At 46.0% G+C, this 19,691-nt stretch overlaps 1 protein-coding gene across 2 annotated transcripts in view; it reads right to left on the bottom strand.

The window, feature by feature from the left end:
* iqgap3 (IQ motif containing GTPase activating protein 3) overlaps positions 1-19,592 on the bottom strand; it is a 25,422-nt gene extending 5,830 nt beyond the window's left edge. Inside the window, exons 1-30 of one of the 2 annotated variants that reach the window (XM_067600256.1) lie at positions 19,402-19,592; positions 18,129-18,216; positions 17,579-17,735; positions 17,266-17,343; positions 17,081-17,157; positions 16,809-16,876; positions 16,617-16,730; positions 16,261-16,521; positions 15,695-15,858; positions 14,498-14,585; positions 14,175-14,338; positions 13,937-14,097; positions 13,745-13,860; positions 12,671-12,834; positions 12,076-12,166; positions 11,100-11,267; positions 9,602-9,744; positions 9,209-9,379; positions 8,933-9,016; positions 8,620-8,691; positions 8,085-8,154; positions 7,718-7,926; positions 7,406-7,558; positions 6,386-6,549; positions 4,903-5,127; positions 4,601-4,741; positions 3,509-3,593; positions 3,142-3,374; positions 2,808-2,940; positions 2,234-2,336 (exon numbers count right to left, since the gene is read on the bottom strand). In XM_067600256.1, coding sequence (XP_067456357.1) covers positions 2,234-2,336; positions 2,808-2,940; positions 3,142-3,374; positions 3,509-3,593; positions 4,601-4,741; positions 4,903-5,127; positions 6,386-6,549; positions 7,406-7,558; positions 7,718-7,926; positions 8,085-8,154; positions 8,620-8,691; positions 8,933-9,016; positions 9,209-9,379; positions 9,602-9,744; positions 11,100-11,267; positions 12,076-12,166; positions 12,671-12,834; positions 13,745-13,860; positions 13,937-14,097; positions 14,175-14,338; positions 14,498-14,585; positions 15,695-15,858; positions 16,261-16,521; positions 16,617-16,730; positions 16,809-16,876; positions 17,081-17,157; positions 17,266-17,343; positions 17,579-17,735; positions 18,129-18,216; positions 19,402-19,429 — 3,973 coding nt within the window. In that variant the 5' untranslated portion in view covers positions 19,430-19,592. The remainder of the gene's footprint in view (positions 1-2,233; positions 2,337-2,807; positions 2,941-3,141; positions 3,375-3,508; positions 3,594-4,600; positions 4,742-4,902; positions 5,128-6,385; positions 6,550-7,405; positions 7,559-7,717; positions 7,927-8,084; positions 8,155-8,619; positions 8,692-8,932; positions 9,017-9,208; positions 9,380-9,601; positions 9,745-11,099; positions 11,268-12,075; positions 12,167-12,670; positions 12,835-13,744; positions 13,861-13,936; positions 14,098-14,174; positions 14,339-14,497; positions 14,586-15,694; positions 15,859-16,260; positions 16,522-16,616; positions 16,731-16,808; positions 16,877-17,080; positions 17,158-17,265; positions 17,344-17,578; positions 17,736-18,128; positions 18,217-19,401) is intronic. The other variant, XM_067600257.1, reaches the window with a different exon arrangement.
* Between the last annotated feature and the right edge of the window lie 99 nt (positions 19,593-19,691).

Here is a 19,691-nt window from a genome sequence, read left to right as displayed (position 1 = left end):
AATACTAGCAGTACCAGTATGTGTAATATTAGCAGCACTAGTATGTGTAATATTAGCAGCACTAGTATGTGTAATATTAGCAGTACCAGTATGTGTAATATTAGCAGCACTAGTATGTGTAATATTAGCAGCACTAGTATGTGTAATACTAGCAGCAGAAGTATGTGTAATATTAGCAGTACCAGTATGTGTAATATTAGCAGCACTAGTATGTGTAATATTAGCAGCACTAGTATGTGTAATATTAGCAGCACTAGTATGTGTAATACTAGCAGTAGAAGTATGTGTAATACTAGCAGTAGAAGTATGTGTAATATTAGCAGCACTAGTATGTGTAATATTAGCAGTACCAGTATGTGTAATATTAGCAGCACTAGTATGTGTAATATTAGCAGCACTAGTATGTGTAATACTAGCAGTAGAAGTATGTGTAATATTAGCAGCACTAGTATGTGTAATATTAGCAGCACTAGTATGTGTGATACTAGCAGCACCAGTATGTGTAATATTAGCAGCACAAGTATGTGTAATATTAGCAGCACTAGTATGTGTAATATTAGCAGCACTAGTATGTGTAATACTAGCAGCACCAGTATGTGTAATACTAGCAGCACCAGTATGTGTAATACTAGCAGCACCAGTATGTGTAATATTAGCAGCACCAGTATGTGTAATATTAGCAGCACTAGTATGTGTGATACTAGCAGCACCAGTATGTGTAATACTAGCAGCACCAGTATGTGTAATACTAGCAGCACCAGTATGTGTAATATTAGCAGCACTAGTATGTGTAATACTAGCAGCACCAGTATGTGTAATACTAGCAGCACCAGTATGTGTAATATTAGCAGCACCAGTATGTGTAATATTAGCAGCACCAGTATGTGTAATACTAGCAGCACCAGTATGTGTAATACTAGCAGCACCAGTATGTGTAATACTAGCAGCACCAGTATGTGTAATATTAGCAGCACCAGTATGTGTAATATTAGCAGCACTAGTATGTGTAATACTAGCAGCACCAGTATGTGTAATACTAGCAGCACCAGTATGTGTAATACTAGCAGCACCAGTATGTGTAATACTAGCAGCACCAGTATGTGTAATACTAGCAGCACCAGTATGTGTAATATTAGCAGCACTAGTATGTGTAATATTAGCAGCAACAGTATGTGTAATATTAGCAGCACCAGTATGTGTAATATTAGCAGCACTAGTATGTGTAATATTAGCAGCACCAGTATGTGTAATACTAGCAGTATGTGTAATACTAGCAGCACCAGTATGTGTAATACTAGCAGCACCAGTATGTGTAATACTAGCAGCACCAGTATGTGTAATATTAGCAGCACTAGTATGTGTAATATTAGCAGCAACAGTATGTGTAATATTAGCAGCACCAGTATGTGTAATATTAGCAGCACTAGTATGTGTAATATTAGCAGCACTAGTATGTGTAATATTAGCAGCACTAGTATGTGTGATATTAGCAGCACTAGTATGTGTAATACTAGCAGCACCAGTGTATGTAATACTGTCAGTAACAGTATGTGTAATACTAGCAGTATGTGTAATACTAGCAGTAGCAGTATGTGTAGTACTAGCAGTAGCAGTATGTGTAATACTAGCAGTAGCAGTATGTGTAATACTAGCAGTACCAGTATGTGTAATACTAGCAGTATGTGTAATACTAGCAGTATGTGTAATACTAGCAGTACCAGTATGTGTAATACTAGCAGTATGTGTAATACTAGCAGTACCAGTATGTGTAATACTAGCAGTACCAGTATGTGTAATACTAGCAGTATGTGTAATACTAGCAGTACCAGTATGTGTAATACTAGCAGTACCAGTATGTGTAATACTAGCAGCACCAGTATGTGTAGTACTAGCAGTATGTGTAATACTAGCAGCACCAGTATGTGTAATACTAGCAGTACCAGTGTGTGTAATACTAGCAGTATGTGTAATACTAGCAGTACCAGTATGTGTAATACTAGCAGTATGTGTAATACTAGCAGCACCAGTATGTGTAATACTAGCAGTATGTGTAATACTAGCAGTACCAGTATGTGTAATACTAGCAGTATGTGTAATACTAGCAGCACCAGTATGTGTAGTACTAGCAGTACCAGTATGTGTAGTACTAGCAGCACAAGTATGTGTAGTACTAGCAGTACCAGTATGTGTAGTACTAGCAGTATCGGCAGTATTAGTTTATTAGTTGTAGTACCAATGAGCTCCTGCAGGGTGGGGACTGAGCCGAGGTCCTTCAGCAGCAGTCTCAGCGGGTCTGAAGGGTCTGGACACAAAACCTCCTGATGCTCCAACAACAGCTACACACACACACACACACACACACACACACACAGACACACAGACACACACACACACACACACACACACAGACACACACACAGACACACACACACACACACACACACACACACACACACACACACACACACACACACACACACACACACACACACACACACACAGACACACAGACACACAGACACACACACACACACAGACACACAGACACACACACACAGACACACACAGACACACACACACAGACACACACAGACACAGACACAGACACACACACACACACACACACACACACACACACACACAGACACACACAGACACACACAGACACAGACACAGACACACACACACAGACACACAGACACACAGACACACACACACACACACAGTGAGGACGCAGCTACAACAAGGTGTTTCATGACTGATGCTAATTCAGATCCAGATCCTGGTTCAGGTAGATCAGTGCAGACCTTGTGTGTGTTGATCAGCTCGCTCACAGAGATGTAGACGACGGGTTTATTGACGATGATCAGCTCTGAGTATTCGTCCATACTGAATCTTTCCTCCAGCTCGGGGACGTCACACACACCCAGCAGGAACTTCCTGTCACACAGCAACATAAACAACAGTCAGGAGACCAGGAGAGAAACCAGGAACAAGGCCGACAAAACCTCATGAAAACATCTTTTCTCAGATCAGTGTGCAGGCTGTTTAAGATCTGACCAGAGTCAGCTCGCCTGTGGTTGTTTTCTGTGGTTGTCATAAATCCAGACCCCAGAGGTCAAAGGTTATTTAGAAACAGACCTGAACTTGGCGTGAGTCTGGCTGATGTACTGGTTGAGTGTTCTGACGTGGTATCCGTCTCCGTGGAAGTGTTTGTTGGCGGCGGCGTGCTGCAGCATGCGGGCGATGGAGCCCAGGATGTGACGCTGCTCCGGCTGCAGGGCCGAGCCGGCAGAGCGGTCCACCACGTCGAAGCCATCTGGAGCCACGATGGCCGGGTTCATGTAGCGATAGTAGACCAGGTTCCCCACAATCTGTGAGAGAGGAGGAGTGAGACATCGAGAGAGAGGAGCCTGTATGTATGTATGTAAATGGATGCAGCGGCAGATGAATACTGGATGTTACTGGGACCAAACCAGTACAGCTTCAGTCTGAATATTGGAGTTACCTTGTACAGCTCGTCCTCACTGGCTTCAGGAAACTTTTTCTTCAGAGCGTCTCTGAGAACCTTCGCTGTGTAACGTAAACCGTATCTACAACAAACACAAACACAAACACTGAAATAAACACGAGTTCCTTTCATGAGTGGAGGAGACCTACAGGAGTTTGTGGAGGTGAACAGGAGGAGACCTAGAGGAGTTTGTGGAGGTGAACAGGTAGAGACCTACAGGAGTTTGTGGAGGTGAACAGGAGGAGACCTACAGGAGTTTGTGGAGGTGAACAAGAGGAGACCTACAGGAGTTTGTGGAGGTGAACAAGAGGAGACCTACAGGAGTTTGTGGAGGTGAACGGGAGGAGACCTACAGGAGTTTGTGGAGGTGAACAAGAGGAGACCTAGAGGAGTTTGTGGAGGTGAACAGGTAGAGACCTACAGGAGTTTGTGGAGGTGAACAGGAGGAGACCTACAGGAGTTTGTGGAGGTGAACAGGAGGAGACCTACAGGAGTTTGTGGAGGTGAACGGGAGGAGACCTACAGGAGTTTGTGGAGGTGAACAAGAGGAGACCTACAGGAGTTTGTGGAGGTGAACGGGAGGAGACCTACGGGAGTTTGTGGAGGTGAACAGGAGACCTACAGGAGTTTGTGGAGGTGAACGGGAGGAGACCTACAGGAGTTTGTGGAGGTGAACAAGAGGAGACCTACAGGAGTTTGTGGAGGTGAACAAGAGGAGACCTACAGGAGTTTGTGGAGGTGAACGGGAGGAGACCTACAGGAGTTTGTGGAGGTGAACAAGAGGAGACCTACAGGAGTTTGTGGAGGTGAACAGGAGACCTACAGGAGTTTGTGGAGGTGAACGGGAGGAGACCTACAGGAGTTTGTGGAGGTGAACAGGAGACCTACAGGAGTTTGTGGAGGTGAACAAGAGGAGACCTACAGGAGTTTGTGGAGGTGAACGGGAGGAGACCTACAGGAGTTTGTGGAGGTGAACAGGAGACCTACAGGAGTTTGTGGAGGTGAACGGGAGGAGACCTACAGGAGTTTGTGGAGGTGAACGGGAGGAGACCTACAGGAGTTTGTGGAGGTGAACGGGAGGAGACCTACGGGAGTTTGTGGAGGTTGGAGGTGATGGCTTTAAGCACTCGGTCTGTCAGGTTCTTCAGGTTGATGATGGCGATGTCGATGCGTCGTTGGACTTCGGGGTGAGACAGAGCGTCCTGAGGAGACACCTCATAGGGCAGAGAGCTGCAGGGACAGACAGGTGAGACAGGTGAGACAGGTGAGACAGGTGAGACAGGTGAGTCAGGTGAGACAGGTGAAACAGGTGAGACAGGTGAGACAGGTGAGTCAGGTGAGACAGGTGAGACAGGTGAGTCAGAATCTTCCAGGTTTGAGTCTGCTCAGACCTCTTGTGTCCCGTCTGGGTCTCGGTCTGGTTGATCCAGGTCTTGTAGACGTCCACCGGATCGGTCCTGATGCTGAGGGTCCGGTCCAGCAGGACGTCCTGCAGAGCGGGACCCAGCGCCTCCCGCAGGACGTTATGACCACGAGCGTTACGGTAAAAGTTGACCAGCATCTTGATGACGGTGGGGTTACCCGTGACGACGTCCTGCGGCTGCTCCACCTTCAACCTGCAGCAGCACAAACACTCATCACTGATCAGAAGAGTCGTCACAGACGGAGCTGCTGCCTGCTGGAGACTCTTCTGTTTGATCATTTAAATTCTCAGTTTCATCTTGTGTTTGGAGGTTTTATGTTTTTATTGAGAAACTGTTCAGATTGTGGTTTTGAGAAGATTCATTATTCTTATTGGAGATACAGTCTCCCTCGTTTCTGGTCTGACACTATTATTTGTTTGCTTTACTGAAGATGGTTTTACAAGATTAAGGACAAAATCCAGTTAAGATGCACAAACAGGTTTGATTCTCTAAAACTCTCAAAGTCAGAGCGAAACAGTCGCTGATCAAGACGACTATCGATCATTTAGAAAAAGGAATTTAAGTCAATTCTTATTCATCTTAACTGATGTTTTATCATATATTAACTGGATATTGTGTTCACCTGTTTGTAGGATGTGCCAGTTTTATTAGTCTGTTTATGTTGTTTGTATTTATTGTTGTCGGTCTCTCTTTAAGCTCAATGAGACTTTTTTACCTGGTAAAATAAAGGAAAAGAATAAATAAATAAAATAGTTTCAGTTGTATTTTATCTGCAGTTAAAGAGGAAAAATGTCTGATCAGCCAATAAGAAACATTCACAGATAAATATATAAAGATAAATATATAAAGATAAATATATAAAAGATAAATATATAAAGATAAATATATAAAGATAAATATATAAAGATAAATATACACTAAAGGAAGATAAACTGTTGGATTGTCAGTAAATAAGTCTGGAACAGCAGAACGTCACCTGATCTCAGACTGCAGCACCTCAGTGAACACCTGTGTGTGTGTGTGTGTTCCTGTGTGTGTGTGTGTGTGTGTGTGTGTGTTCCTGTGTGTGTGTGTGTGTTCCTGTGTGTGTGTGTGTGTGTGTGTGTGTGTGTGTGTGTGTTCCTGTGTGTGTGTGTGTGTTCCTGTGTGTGTGTGTGTGTGTGTGTGTGTGTGTGTGTGTGTTCCTGTGTGTGTGTGTGTGTTCCTGTGTGTGTGTGTGTGTGTGTTCCTGTGTGTTCCTGTGTGTGTGTGTGTGTGTGTGTGTGTTCCTGTGTGTGTGTGTGTGTTCCTGTGTGTGTGTGTGTGTGTGTGTATGTATGTGTGTGTGTTACCTGATCTCATACTGCAGCACCTCAGTGAACACCTGTGTGTGTGTGTGTGTGTTCCTGTGTGTGTGTGTGTGTGTGTGTGTGTGTTCCTGTGTGTGTGTGTGTGTGTGTGTGTATGTTACCTGATCTCATACTGCAGTGCTTCGGTGAACAGCTGCAGCAGCAGGAAGGCTTCTCTGCGGTCGGAGCCGTAGTTAAACAGACTGAACACCAACATCTCCATGAAGGAGGTGGAGCGACTCTGAGGCATCAGGAAGATCAGCTGAGCCAGGTACAGAGGCTGAGTCTGAATACAGACACAAACAACAACAACAACGACACAGTTTAATATCTGTCCTGAACAGAAACCTTGTTCACAAAACTCTGTAGCAAAAGTTTGAAGACAAAACAGCTGCACACGTTCCCTTCATAAATCACATGAACACATTTAACCCTTTCTGAATACAGACACACAAACTGTTTAGCAGCAGTGTCACAAACAGACAGTGTGAGAGGCTGATGACTGTCAGACATGGAGGTGGATGCACGGGAGCCACTGCAGAGTCTGAGCGCGCTCCGTGCACCTGCTGCACCTGCTGCACCTCAAATGATACTTCAAGATTTTATTATGAATAGTCCACTGCACTGTTCTCCAAATCAATCAAGATTTAATTAGTAAATGTGGTTGATGGGAAGGTGAATCAGGATTTATTTAGGAACACACTGAACATCTCTGTAATGTGTGCACAGGATCTCAGAAACATGTCAAATAGATCCTGTAGAAGCATTTTCATGTTGAACATCAGTCATCAAATGTCACTAAAATAAAGCTTGTGAAATGTGTTCCAGTTTGAACAGACAGCTGATGACTGAGCTGTTATCAGCTGCTGAAACCCACTTTCACAAATCTCCATGAAATCCTCATGTTTCATTCTGAGCGGCATGACGGCAGAGGACTGACCAGGGACCGCTAGAGACGGCGTGATCTGCCTACAGCTGATCTCTGTTAGCGTGGTGCCAGCGTTACGTTTCTTTTACAGCATCATGTGTTTGAGATTTGTATGAAATGATGCATTTCAAGGACAGAAACCAGGAGTCTGATGATTGAAAGTATTTCCTGCTGCTTAACAAACGACAAACACTTTCACACGTCTGTGTCTCACCTGCAGCAGGTAGAACAGGTGTTGGTAAGCCTCCAGTCTCTCTCTCCTCTCTCTGCTCAGAGCTTTCAGGCCTTTACTTCTCTCCAGGTCCATCATGTCTGACAGCTGCTCCTTGTTCTTCTTCGTCAGTTTCTTACAGTGAGACACCACTTCCTGTACGGACAGACAAACACTCGTTAACGTTAACGAGGACACACCGCAGACATGACAAACGCTACAAAGAACGCCAACCTAACGAGGCAGTTTCTATAGAGTTTGTGTTTTTCCATGTGAGCGTGTGCATTTGTGCGAGGCGTCTCTGCGTGTCCAGACCTGCAGCGTGGCTCTGTTCCGGACCAGCAGGCCGATCTTCAGGTCCATCAGGTCCAGGTCTGCTTCCAGCTGCCGGTTGAAGCGGATGCTTCTCACCACCTCCTCCCTCTGACGCAGAAGCTCCGCCTCCTCTCTGATGTCACCGTCGCCCAGTTCGAGCAGATGAACGAACTTCCTGACCACAGGCAGCGGGGGCGTGTCCGAGTGCACTGGGACAGGTGAGGGAGGAGGGGGAGGAGCTTATTAATGACTCACAGTACCTGATATTTTGCACCAGAGTAGTACGCAGGATCATTTCAAAAACTAAATCTTAATGATGTCAGCAACAGTCCAACCAATCAGATGCAGCGTCTCTCAGTGAACTTACCCAGCATCCTGTACTGGTCCCGGGCCCTGTTGGCTCTGAAGAAGGCCTGGATCTTTATGATGGCGCCCACCTGTGGACAAAGACAGTTACTACACGCTGACAACATGGAGACTTTCATTAAAGGTTCACAACAAAACAAAAAAGATCTGAGTTACATTTATCTTCAGTGAGACTTCTGAACAGAACTGATGTGTTAAAAGTCTCAGTTTAGACATTTAAACAGAGAAACTCGTTTGCATTTTGTCCAGAACTCACAAACCAACGCGAGGCAACGTACTGTTGTGACTATATGATCATTAATGAACTCACTGTATACGCTGGTTTTAGTGATACTACCACCAGTTTCAGCTGTATCAAATGTTTTTACTGACTATGTTGTTGTTGTTGTTATTATTGATATTATTCGTTTTTATTGTTGTTGATTCATTGCATTATGCTGTATTGTTTATTGCGTGGACTCCAGGAAGAGTAGCAGTGGATCCAAACTAATAGATGAATAAATAAATAAGAGGACAGAGACGGCAGCACGACTCACGTTACGTCTGAAGAAACTCAGTCGAGCTCGATATTTTCTCCTCGCCGACCACATCCTCACAAACGACTGAATCTGATGACACAATAATTAATGATGATAAAACATCTGATTGACAGCAAGATAACAACCTGACAGACGATAAGACGTGTGGACAGATACTAAACATCAATATTCTGGTCTGTCTGTTGTTTAGCAGGACGCCGTGGTGAACATGCAGCATCATTTTAGACATTTAGTGAACTAACTGATGAATGAAATCATGTATAAATCATGTTATTATCTGCAGTTTGAGTCATAATGAGTTGTTAGTTACTTTGACCACAGCTCTCCAGTTCATGTAGAGAAACTCCAGCCGACGCCTGAACGCCCTCTGCTGGACAAACCTCCTCCACTGAGACTGAACACACACAAAACCAGTATTACTGTTAATGCTCAGATTAAATATTCAGCTCCATCAGAGTCAGCCGCTCCGCTGAAACACAACAATATAATAATTACAACAACCACGAATGAGAGCAGATGATGGCAAAGGAGAGCAGAGAGGAAATTATCAATGTGGAAGGAGATTAAAGGTGGGGTCCTCTCTCACCTGGATGACGATGGCGGCAGGTGTGTGGCTGTGCAGGTAACGTCGTCGAGCCTCCAGCTTCTGTCTGATCAGGAAACCTCGACTGACGGCCTGCAGGCGAGTGACGAGGGCTTCGCTGCTCCTCCAGAGGACGTTACGACTGTACGAGCCCGAAACGCTGCCGACGACTTCCTGCAGGGAGGAAGAGTCACATGACATCACTGCTGCTGACCAATCACAGACACGGGGACAAATGTCTCCGTTGTTTTTCTTGTTCTTCTGTGTAATTTTCTAGATATAGACGCACCTGTCCAGGTGAACAGAGTTGTTTTTTTTAATAATCTCTGATCTGATCTCTCGTGTATATCTGACCTCTGACCTTCAGGTGTAAGTCAGGTGTCAGGTGTGTCTCACCTGGATCTCCTGTTGGTCCAGGAACACACTGTTGTGGACGAATTTGGGAGGTTTTTCCCAGCTGCCCTCCAGTCTGGTCAGGTGAAAGAAGTAGAACGAGCCGTCCTCCAGCTGGACTCGAACCCACGGACTCCTGTTGTCTCCTGGACACACAGAGGAACCAGCAGGCTGGCTGTGATTGGTTGAAACTCTGACAGCGACTGGTCTGTAATCTGACAGCGGCTGGTCTGTAATCTGAGAGCGACTGGTCTGTAATCTGACAGCGACTGGTCGGGACTCTGACAGCGACTGGTCGGGACTCTGACAGCGACTGGTCGGGACTCTGACAGCGACTGGTCGGGACTCTGGCAGCGACTGGTCTGTAATCTGACAGCGACTGGTCGGGACTCTGGCAGCGACTGGTCGGTAATCTGACAGCGACTGGTCGGTAATCTGACAGCGACTGGTCTGTAATCTGACAGCGACTGGTCGGGACTCTGACAGCGACTGGTCGGGACTCTGACAGCGACTGGTCGGGACTCTGGCAGCGACTGGTCGGTAATCTGACAGCGACTGGTCGGTAATCTGACAGCGACTGGTCTGTAATCTGACAGCGACTGGTCGGTAATCTGACAGCGACTGGTCGGTAATCTGACAGCGACTGGTCGGGACTCTGACAGCGACTGGTCGGTAAATCTGACAGCGACTGGTCGGTAATCTGACAGCGACTGGTCTGTAATCTGACAGCGACTGGTCGGTAATCTGACAGCGACTGGTCGGGACTCTGACAGCGACTGGTCTGTAATCTGACAGCGACTGGTCGGTAATCTGACAGCGACTGGTCGGGACTCTGACAGCGACTGGTCGGTAAATCTGACAGCGACTGGTCTGTAATCTGACAGCGACTGGTCGGTAATCTGACAGCGACTGGTCGGGACTCTGACAGCGGCTGGTCTGTAATCTGACAGCGACTGGTCGGTAATCTGACAGCGACTGGTCGGGACTCTGACAGCGACTGGTCTGTAATCTGACAGCGACTGGTCGGTAATCTGACAGCGACCGGTCGGGACTCTGACAGCGACTGGTCGGTAAATCTGACAGCGACTGGTCGGTAATCTGACAGCGACCGGTCGGGACTCTGACAGCGACTGGTCGGGACTCTGACAGCGACTGGTCTGTAATCTGACAGCGACCGGTCGGGACTCTGACAGCGACCGGTCTGTAATCTGACAGCGACTGGTCGGGACTCTGACAGCGACTGGTCGGGACTCTGACAGCGACTGGTCGGGACTCTGACAGCGACTGGTCTGTAATCTGACAGCGACTGGTCGGGACTCTGACAGCGACCGGTCGGGACTCTGACAGCGACCGGTCGGGACTCTGACAGCGACTGGTCGGTAATCTGACAGCGACTGGTCTGTAATCTGACAGCGACTGGTCGGGACTCTGACAGCGACCGGTCGGGACTCTGACAGCGACTGGTCGGGACTCTGACAGTGATGTTAGGAGTCAGTCTCACCTCTGCGTATCTTGTCTCTGATCAGAGCGTTCAGCTCCTGCTGATACTCTGCAGCACAGTGTGAAATGACTCCCTGCAGCGCCACCTCTGGTAGAGACAGAACACGCAGAGTCTGCTTCACCTTGTTTTCCTTCACGGCCTGGTTCACTGCTGCCACAGACAGACACACTGCAGGAGGAGACACATCAGTACATCAATACACAGATAATCCATCAATACACAGATAATCCATCAATACACAGATAATCCATCAGTGTACTAGTGTGTGCAAGCTGCTGCTGCTTTGATATTCTGCCTGAAGGCTTTTTCAAACTTGTTTCTAACTTCATGGCCTCAGATCTTCTACAGATTGTCAACACATCTCTTCTCTCAGGTCCTGAAAACTGCTCTCTGCCCTCTGAGTCCTACTGAAAGGACAGAGACTACTTTGTGTCTATAGGAAAATACACATCACCAGGGGACTGTGGTCCAATACAAGCAGTAAGAGCATTGAACAAATCAATGATTGGATGTACCAGAATTTTCTTCAATTAAACAAAGACAAACCTGTAAGTAATTGTTTTTGGAGCTGAGGAAGAACGATTAAAAGTCAGCACTCAGCTTCAATCAATAATGTTAAAAACTACAAACTAAGCCAGTAATCTTGGTGTCGTCATGGACTCAGACCTGAACTTCAACAGTCACATTATATATAATCAAGGATTAAAGGACGAATGTCTCAGCAGGATTTGGAGAAACTTAAACTGCATTTATCTTCAGTAGACTTGACTACTGTAACGCCGTCTTCACAGGTCTCCCTAAAAACTCCATCAGACAGCTGCAGCTGATCCAGACGTTGCTGCTCGAGTCCTCACTCTTTACTTGTGTTGATGCCTTTCATGCTGTGTGTAAAGCACGTTGAGTTGCCTTGTTGTTGGAATGTGCTGTACTAATAAACTGGTCTCGCCATGAGTAAAATTAATAATCGCTGACTCACACTTCAGAGCTTTCTGACTCTGCTGATTGGCTGTCTTCACTGCCTCCTGGATGTCAGCCAACCAGAGCTCAGCTCCTGGGTCTCTGCTCACCTGATTGGATGGTGGAAGGAAAAATTACTTCAATTTAAAAACATGATACAGATTAAAGATTAATTATCAGAGTTCAGATTCTTTCTGATTCTTTCAATCTCAGTTGTTGGTTTGAATCCTGAGTGACTGAGCCAGTCTGGTCACCTGTCTGGTCACGTGTCTGGTCACTTGTCTGGTCACCGGTTTAGTTACCTGTCTGGTTACCTGTCTGGTCACCTGTGTGGTTACCTGTCTGGTTACCTGCGTGGTTACCTGTGTGGTTACCTGTCTGGTCACTTGTCTGGTCACCTGTGTGGTCACCTGTGTGGTCACCTGTGTGGTTACCTGTTTAGTTACCTGCCTGGTCACCTGTGTGGTCACCTGTGTGGTCACCTGTGTGGTTACCTGCCTGGTCACCTGTTTAGTTACCTGCCTGGTCACCTGTCTGGTTACCTGTGTGGTTACCTGTCTGGTCACCTGTGTGGTCACCTGTGTGGTCACCTGTGTGGTTACCTGTGTGGTTACCTGAGCTTTGTGCAGCCTGGCTCTGGTCAGCAGGGTGTGGTATCTGCAGGTGTTGGCAGGTATGACCTCCTCCAGACCACTAGAGGGCAGCAGCAGAGCAGACAGCAGCTTCTGAGCGTCTCCTCTGATCAGAGCCTCGTTAATCAGACTGACAGCCAGGATCTCTAGAGGTCAGAGGTCACAGAGGGGTCACATGATCACTTTACGTCAGTATAACGTTACACAGAACACCTGTCCCAGTTAGAATAAACCAATCAGGTCAGTGATGCTCTGTAAATACATGCAGACTTAAAGGAGCAGTACAACATTTAATAAACCCTCTTGTTCTGTCTGTAGTCACATGTTAAAGAGGTTTGGTCTCATTTTCACCTGAGTGCCAGTCAGAACTTAGTCTGACAACATTTTATTTAGTATCCGAACTGTACAAAACCCTCCGAAAACATAATATACACACAATGAGATTAACCTCAGCAGGCCTCACCTAACTGGTTTTAACTATTCCACTTTACACCTCATGAACTCCTGATGAAGTCGGAGGCAGAACCAGTTGGAGACGCCACGAGGCGGCCAGATGTTGGACCACCTGCAGCCAAAGCTAAACCAGGACCGCTCTTAACTGGACTGGACTGTTCGTCAGCACAACTTCCCAGTCCTGTTGAATCTGCTATCATGTCAGTATTAAACAAACCGGACGCTATATTTCCTCTAAGAGAACAAAGAACTGCACTTAAAGCTTTAGTTGATAAATATGTGTTTGCTTTACTTTCGACAGGATTTGGTAAACCGCTCAGCGCTACGTCACACGTTTTGTTGCTCCGGTTGGTTGTAGATCTATTCAGGTGCGTCCAGATGCATTATGGTCTGTTCCTGTTAATAACGCCCCGTTCATGGCGATGTCCAGCTAACGCAGACTGAGCGCCGGGGGAAACCGCCAGCCCAGCGTTAAATTCATGTTCGTGTTTCCAAGACTTCTGAGACAAACTGCTGAGCGACGAGTTAATGAATGAATGAGTGTGAGCTAACAGGACACACATGTAGTTAGCGTGTGATGTGCGTGTGATGTGTTTTACATACGCTGGTGTTCATCCTGCGCTGAGTTGTTCACAGAGTTGATTCCCTCCTGCAGCTGATTCCAGGTCAGCAGATCTCTGCCGACCTGCTGCTTCACACCAACCAGAGACTCAAAGTACCTGAACACATCATCATCATCATCATCATCATGTATAAGCAGACAGGAAGCAGACAGACAGGTGTGAGGAAGCGTACCTGTCCAGCAGGCTGTGGTCTACATCAGCGAGGCCTGCAGATGGACTGACCAATGAGGAGCTGAACTGCTGCAGGTTTCCCGCCTCCATCGCCTGGTTGATGAGAGCGACAGCTGACAGCATCTCCACGGCAACGAACAGCTCCTCCTGCTGCAGCTCCCCCTGCAGGAGACACCGGGACATTAACACATAAAACCTTTAAAGGAGCGGTTATCGCTGCAGCAGGTGTGTCGGCGTACCTGAGCCGTCTGTCTCTGCAGCAGCTGCAGCTCTCTGTGATACAGACTCGCAGCAAACGGGAACACTTCAGGCAGCTGGAGGTCAGAGGTCATCAGACAGCTGACGGTGTGTCTGGGGTCACTGCCGCGCAACGACACGTTCACACACTGCACTGCTGCCTGCACTGAAACACACACACACACACACACACACACACACACACACACACACACACACACACACACACACACACACACACACACACACACACACACACGTGAGTACAGAGGAGGTCAGAGGTCAGCAGGTGTGTTCGGTTCAGGTGAAACAGGAAGTGACTTACTGTTTCGGGCACTCTGTGCTTCCTGGTTGGCGAAGGTCACGCTCTCCTGCAGCTCATCAGGCTCCAGAGGATCCACAGAGCCCTGATCCTGAGGTCACATGACCACATCATGACATCACTCTTTATCTTTACACACAGAACAACTTTCTTTTCTATTCTGCAGATTATTTCCTCAGTTAATCAATCCATCTATAAAGTTCTCAGAGTCCGAGGAGACGTCTAGAAATATATATGACATCATATACGACAATCCAGTAAAGATCCAGTAAAGATCCAGTAAAGATCCAGTAAAGATCCAGTAAAGATCCAGTAAAGATCCAGTGTAGAACGTCTCCCGACGGCCACAAACACAAACAACTGATGTTACTGTCTACAGCAGGACGGAGACAATATTCAACACCTGAACAGACGGAAGAAAACATTTTAACTTCTGAGAGACGAGATATGATCCTGTTAAGAAGCAGCATGTGTGTGTGTTAGTGTGTGTGTATGTGTGTGTTAGTGTGTGTGTATGTGTGTGTGTGTGTGAGTGTGAGTGTGTGTCTGTGTGTGTGTGAGTGTCTGTGTGTGTGTGTGTGTGAGTGAGTGAGTGAGTGTGTGTGTGTGTGTGTGTGAGTGTGTGTGTGTGTGTTATAGTGTGTATGTGTGTGTGTGTGTGTGTGTGAGTGTGTGTGTGTGTTAGTGAGTGTATGTGTGTTAGTGTGTGTGTGTGTGTGTTAGTGTGTGTGTGTGTGTGTGTGTTAGTGTGTGTGTGTGTGTGTGTGTGAGTGAGTGTGTGAGTGTGTGTGTTAGTGTGTGTGTGTGTTAGTGTGTGTGTGTGTGTGTGTGTGTGTTAGTGAGTGTATGTGTGTTAGTGTGTGTGTGTGTGTGTGTGTGTGTGTTAGTGAGTGTATGTGTGTTAGTGTGTGTGTGTGTTAGTGAGTGTATGTGTGTTAGTGTGTGTGTGTGTGTGTGTGTTAGTGAGTGTATGTGTGTTAGTGTGTGTGTGTGTGTGTGTGTGTGTGTGTGTGTGTTAGTGTGTGTGTGTGTGTGTGTGTGTGAGTGAGTGTGAGTGTGTGTGTTAGTGTGTGTGTGTGTGTGTGTGTGAGTGAGTGTGAGTGTGTGTGTTAGTGTGTGTGTGTGTGTGTGTGTGAGTGAGTGTGAGTGTGTGTGTTAGTGTGTGTGTATGTGTGAGTGTGTGTGTGTGTGTGTGTTTACCAGGGCCTTCTGCTGGCGGTCAGCTGACAGCTGGTCCAGGTACCAGGGCCCGTTGTCAGTACGGAGGCCCCTGAGGGCCAAACATGGCAGCTGCAGAGCGGCGAGCAGAGAGAGTTCATCTGCTGCGTCCAGAGCTTCATCAACCTGCTCCACCGCTGATCGCACTGATGATCCAACATGTCAGATTAATAACATGTTATATTAACGAAGAAAAATTAACACGACTAATTGAATATAAACAGACACACGACACCACTGACATCACATCCTGTTACAGAGACGGAACATTTAACTGGCATTAAATGAACTGCATTAAACTGGTTTAATCCTATTTATCAGATTTCAGTTTGTACATGTTAATGATGAATCCACAAGGTTCTGGACTTGGACCAATTCTGTTCACCTTGTATATGCTTCCTTTAGGTAATATTATCAGGAACGTCAGGGTGTTTCTCACATACTGTTGTTGTAACGTACAACATACTCATTGTGAACATCACGTTAGTGTCACCAGCAGGACATTAAGTCTCTTATAAACAAATGAAAACTCTTCTTCTTCTTCTCACCGTTGACGATGTTGACGTTGTCCTGGATCTCTCTCTGAGTCAGATACTCTTCATAGATGTCCTTCTCCTCTTGACCTCTGACCCTGCTGGCGGCCCGCTCTGCCTTCCTTCTCCTCGCCTGACACAGCATCTCCTGATAGACGCTCATCAGCGCCTCCTGCAGGTCGCTCAGCATGGCGTTGGGGTTCCTCAGAGCCTCCGCCGTGACGCTCACGTGACCTCTGGCCACCGCCTCGTTGATGGCGATCACCGCCGCGTGGACTGATGGGTGGAGAGAGGAGGAAATCAGATGAAGAGTGGACACTCCGCACACCATCTGCTGTGCGACATCACAGCCAATCAGATCGTCTCTGTACCTGCGGCCTCGTCCACTGACAGCTCATTGGCCAGGATGCCTCCGATCTTGTTGAAGGCGGGCATCTGGATTCCATATTTATCCAGCTCCAGCTTCATGTGGTTGATCTCCTCCTCTGAACACAAACACACTCACAGTCACTGACTGAAGCATCACAGTCTGTTACCTAGCAACCAACCTGTCAGCCATTTACCTGTGAACTTCACCTTGCCATACAGGTCATGGATCTGTGGAGCCACGCCCAGTCGGTACAGGTACAGGCTGCAGACAGACAGACAGGCAGAGAGAGAGACAGACAGTCAGACAGACAGTCAGACAGACAGACAGGCAGAGAGAGAGAGACAGACAGAGAGAGAGACAGACAGACAGTCAGTCAGACAGACAGACAGAGAGAGAGACAGACAGAGAGAGAGACAGACAGACAGTCAGTCAGACAGACAGACAGACAGACAGACAGGTGAACACCTGAGTGCGTGGATGCAGTAAACGGCTCTCGGCATGTTCTTCTTGTCGTAGACGTCTGTAGTTTCAGGTTGGAAGATCTGACGACAACAACAACAACAACAACAACAACAACAACAACATGTGATTAGTTTCTGAACACACACCGATCAGCTGATCAATACTCTGATCTATCAGTAATCACTGACCGCTGGCAGTCCGAGTGTCGTCATGGCGTTCCTCCAGTGGTTGATGTTGTCAGTGTGACGGAACTGAAGACCTACCGCCTGATCAGATCAATACAGCCGATTAGTGATTATTGACAGTTTAACTTTCTGTTACAGATATTATTACTGATCACTGGTGTCACTGGTTCTCCTGGTTTACACTGGTTCTCCTGTATTAAACTGATTTACACTGGTTTTAATTTGTTAAAGTGCTTAGTCTGGTTGAAACCAGTTTAAACTGCTTCTCCTGCTCTGAACCAGTTGAAACCAGTTGGTTTACACTGGGTTCAGTGACCTGGTAGCGCTGCTGGTCCGGGTCAAAGATCTTCTTCAGAGGGACGACTGTGGGAGCGAATCGATGACCCAGTTTAGCCAGAATGACTCCGTTCCTCAGCGCCTCCTCCAGCTCAGTGGGAGCAGGAAGCTCCTCCCCCAGACACGCCTCCATCCACCTGAGGAGGAAAACAACGCTGTGATGTCATAACCGGGTCGATCTAAAGGACCAGTGTCTGGTTTGTCCGTTCTGAGCTTCTGTACAAACATGGCGGCTCGGTAGAAGAAGAGCTGATCCCTCTGCAGATATAAAGCTTCATTCTAATGTAACGAAAACACAACGATTATTATTTTCAGGTGATTATACAATAATTAAAATATACTGATGAATATTTTATTCCAGTTCTGCCGAGTCTGTTCTGATCGATGCTGTTAAACTCTGAACGTATGAAGAGAAGAAGCTGGTTCCTGTTGTTCAGTTTGGAAAAGAGCTTAAAGAAAACAACACTGTTGACATGTTTGTTAAATAATGAACCAGTTCAATGTGGATCTGATCTGAAACTCTGACTGACCTCTTGGCCTCCTCCAACCTGCACAGATACTGATAGGCCACGTTCTGGATCCTCTGCTCATCCATCTGCTCTGCTGTCAGACGCTCATCTGTACAACACACACACACACACACACACAGATAGATCACACACACACACACACACACACACACACACACACACACACACACACACAGACACACACACACACAGAGACAGATCACACAAACACACAAACACACACACACACACACACACGCACACACACACACACACAGAGACAGATCACACAAACACACAAACACACACACACACACACACACACACACACACACACACACACACAGAGACAGATCACACACAGATCACACTTCCAGTCGGAGTAAACAGCCCTCCAGGTATTCAGGTACATGTCATTAAGGACAATGCAGCATCGTTTTTGCACCAAAAGAATATTCAGTCTAATATAATAAGAAAAGCTGCTGATTCTTATATTTGAGAAGCTGGAAACATCAAATTTTGGGCATTTTTGTCTGACAAATGACCTAAACGATTAATTGATTATCAAAATAGTTGTGATTAATATTCTGTTGATGAACTAATAGATGAATGGACTGATCATTGCAGCTGTAACTGACTGAACTACTGCAGACATGTTTCACTGAACAACAACTCCTGATTACTTATTTTATTTTCCTCACTTTCTGTATTGGTCCAGAGTTTAACAACAGGAAAATATATTTAAACTTTTTTGAGAAGAACTTCTGTAATTGTGGCATAAAATTTTTTTTTTCAAGTGTCACAACGCAGAATGAGATCGATGCCAATATCCAGCCCTGAACACTGTCATATTTCTATTTTTAAAAATGTAATATTTTTTTTTACAAAAAGTGTAACATTTATTAGTTAATGTGTCATATTTCTATAAAAGTGTCATATTTTAGCACTAAAATGTCAAAAAAAAATCAATCAAAAGTGATCATTTAAAGTGTTTTAATACATTAACAATACACAACTGACCATTAACTGATTTTGTTAAACTTCCATTAAAAACTTTACATTTTAAGTATCTCAGATGTTCCTTTTATCTTATAAGTTGACAGAAAAACATTGAAAACTTTTGTTCAACTGTCCCCTCATTAAACCATCTTAACTCTTCCTTTTAGAGACAGCAGTTAAGAGATAAAACAGAAAGTGCTTCACGTTTACATCACGAGAAAAGATGAAAACATGTTTATATCAGCGAAATATTTTTATAAAAGTGAAGAAGATCAGAAACTTCAGTTTGACTCACATCGACTCTGAGCAGCTGAATCCGCCATGTTGGCTGTTCGCTCCGTCTATGCGTCTTCCCGCCGGTTAACTTTCTGTTTCTGCTCTCGGTGAATAAAACTTCTAAAAAAAGTTCAAAAAGTTTAAATTCAGACCGTAAAAAGTCGTAAAAGAAAGTCGCGTCTCAGTCTGAATCCCATCGACACAAACTGCTGCTATGGGCTGTTTCCTGTTTGAAGTTTGAAAGCTCCCGCCGCTCTCTGATTGGTCTAACGATCAGAAGCCTCTCCTATTGGCTGATACTTCGGCGCG

This window comes from Thunnus thynnus, chromosome 10 (genome assembly GCF_963924715.1).
Source record: "Thunnus thynnus chromosome 10, fThuThy2.1, whole genome shotgun sequence".
In the NCBI taxonomy this organism is placed as follows: Eukaryota; Metazoa; Chordata; class Actinopteri; order Scombriformes; family Scombridae; genus Thunnus; species Thunnus thynnus.
Note: the sequence above shows the minus strand (reverse complement) of the source record. Positions and strands in the feature narration are given on the sequence as shown.